Source organism: Temnothorax curvispinosus, unplaced genomic scaffold, assembly GCF_003070985.1.
Source record: "Temnothorax curvispinosus isolate PA1 unplaced genomic scaffold, ASM307098v1 QBEX01006378.1, whole genome shotgun sequence".
Lineage (NCBI taxonomy): Eukaryota > Metazoa > Arthropoda > Insecta > Hymenoptera > Formicidae > Temnothorax > Temnothorax curvispinosus.
In genome coordinates, this window is record NW_020216158.1 from 1 (window position 1) to 1,750 (window position 1,750).

General features: G+C 32.5%; 1 protein-coding gene across 1 annotated transcript; it reads left to right on the forward strand.

Annotated features, from left to right (window-relative positions):
• Positions 1–506: 506 nt before the first annotated feature.
• Positions 507–1,118, forward strand: LOC112455814. The gene is made up of 2 exons (XM_025018001.1): positions 507–560; positions 631–1,118. Exons 1-2 carry the CDS (start codon positions 545–547, stop codon positions 1,053–1,055), a joined length of 441 nt encoding a protein of 146 aa, XP_024873769.1. The 5' UTR covers positions 507–544; the 3' UTR covers positions 1,056–1,118.
• Positions 1,119–1,750: the final 632 nt, after the last annotated feature.

Below are 1,750 nucleotides of genomic sequence, written 5' to 3' on the forward strand. Positions count from 1 at the left end.
TTGATATCTACGATATTTATACAGGTAATTTTAATTGTGCAACTATACAATGTGCATTTTATTAATATCATGTGCAAAGTATTCATGTAACGATTTACCTAATTATGTACATATATAATTTGAATAAAAATTAGTATACATTTTTTATAAAAATCATACCATAGGATTGCTACTCACTATTATCATTTATGAATTTAATGTTGATCCTTAAAATTATCTTTTATTGATTAAAAAACATTTTATTATATTAATTTTTGCTTTTGTATTTAAACAATGCATAGGTGTGTGGACATCATCACGTGCGAAGATAACATCTTTTACCGGTGTTCCTCAACATTTCATTTTTAATGATAAATTAATTATACAACAGAATAATTCTACTATGATTTACCATATGTATTTTCCTGATGAAGATGTATGTGAAACCAAATCTTTGAGTGCATTTATCTCGCGTACACCTAACATAAATGCCAACATATCAGAATCATCAATACGGATCTTTAGACATACGACAGCCGACACACCAATACTGACCCTTAAACATATGTCATGTTACATTGGTAAATATTACAATTTATGCACTAAATAGATGCAAAAGAAACTTAAAGTTTACATTAATATGTATTGCAGATGTTGTTGACCAAGATGAAATGGCTTTAAAAGTTGTCACAGAGACATGCAACGTGGAAGGTTGTAATAATATAATAAAGACCTTTTTTAAATCATACCATGAAAGGGTGGAGGGGAGAGATATATATAAAGAAGAAAACTCTGATTTATATTACTTATTGCATGCAAAGTGCGATGAATGGTTTCTAACTCCATTCTTTCACTTCACTCATTCTTTCAATTATAAAGACCGACCAGCAATACTATTATTATGTAAAGGTACTGACGAGAGAGACCCCTTAAGGAAGTTACACCTGCATAGTATTCCTATTCAAGAACCAAGAAAGTTCCGTTCCTTGTTACTTACCAAGAAGAACTTAGCTAAAAAACTTTTTAATATACATCATCCAGCTTACTTGCACACAACAAACTTGGATCATATTTGATTTATGTGATTAAGTATTTAAAAAATTAATAAACGGCGAATGAGAGAGAGTCAGGCGCGATATGTGGTGCGCAAATAAAGAAATTAATAGTTACAGAAGTAACAAATTACAATGTATATAAAAAATATACATATATTTCTACTTATACACTACGCGTCAATTTATTTGTCTGACTTGAAACACAGCTATCGTTGGAATATTAATACCCTTCCCTCCCCGAAATTAAATCAATGCAATTTAATTTTCTAAAAACTGTAAAGAAATTATTGCGAAAAATATTACCTCAGCCAGGAGGGGTGACGGCTGGTCTAGTGGGTAGAGCGCCAGATTCATAATCCGGAGAACCGGGTTCGAATCCCGCTAGGCCTCGGAGGAAAAAAAAACCCTGCCCCTCCCATCTAGCGGAGAGAAGTCTCTCTAGATGGAAAAACTGGGCTCCGTCTTTCGGAAAAAGACGTTAAACCGTTGGTCCACAGAAAAGTTCGGGGTTGGGTACGTCCTTTCAAAACTCCCTTTAAGACCCCCTGTGGTATATAAAGTATCTTTTGATATAAAATATCTTTATCCTTTTTTTTATTACCTCAGCCAGGATTCGAATCTGAAACTTCAGGATTTGAATAATTAAATATTTAATTATTCGATATTTCTGTGAAAGAGAACGAGGGAGAGAGGTAAATCCAAATAAAAATTCAATA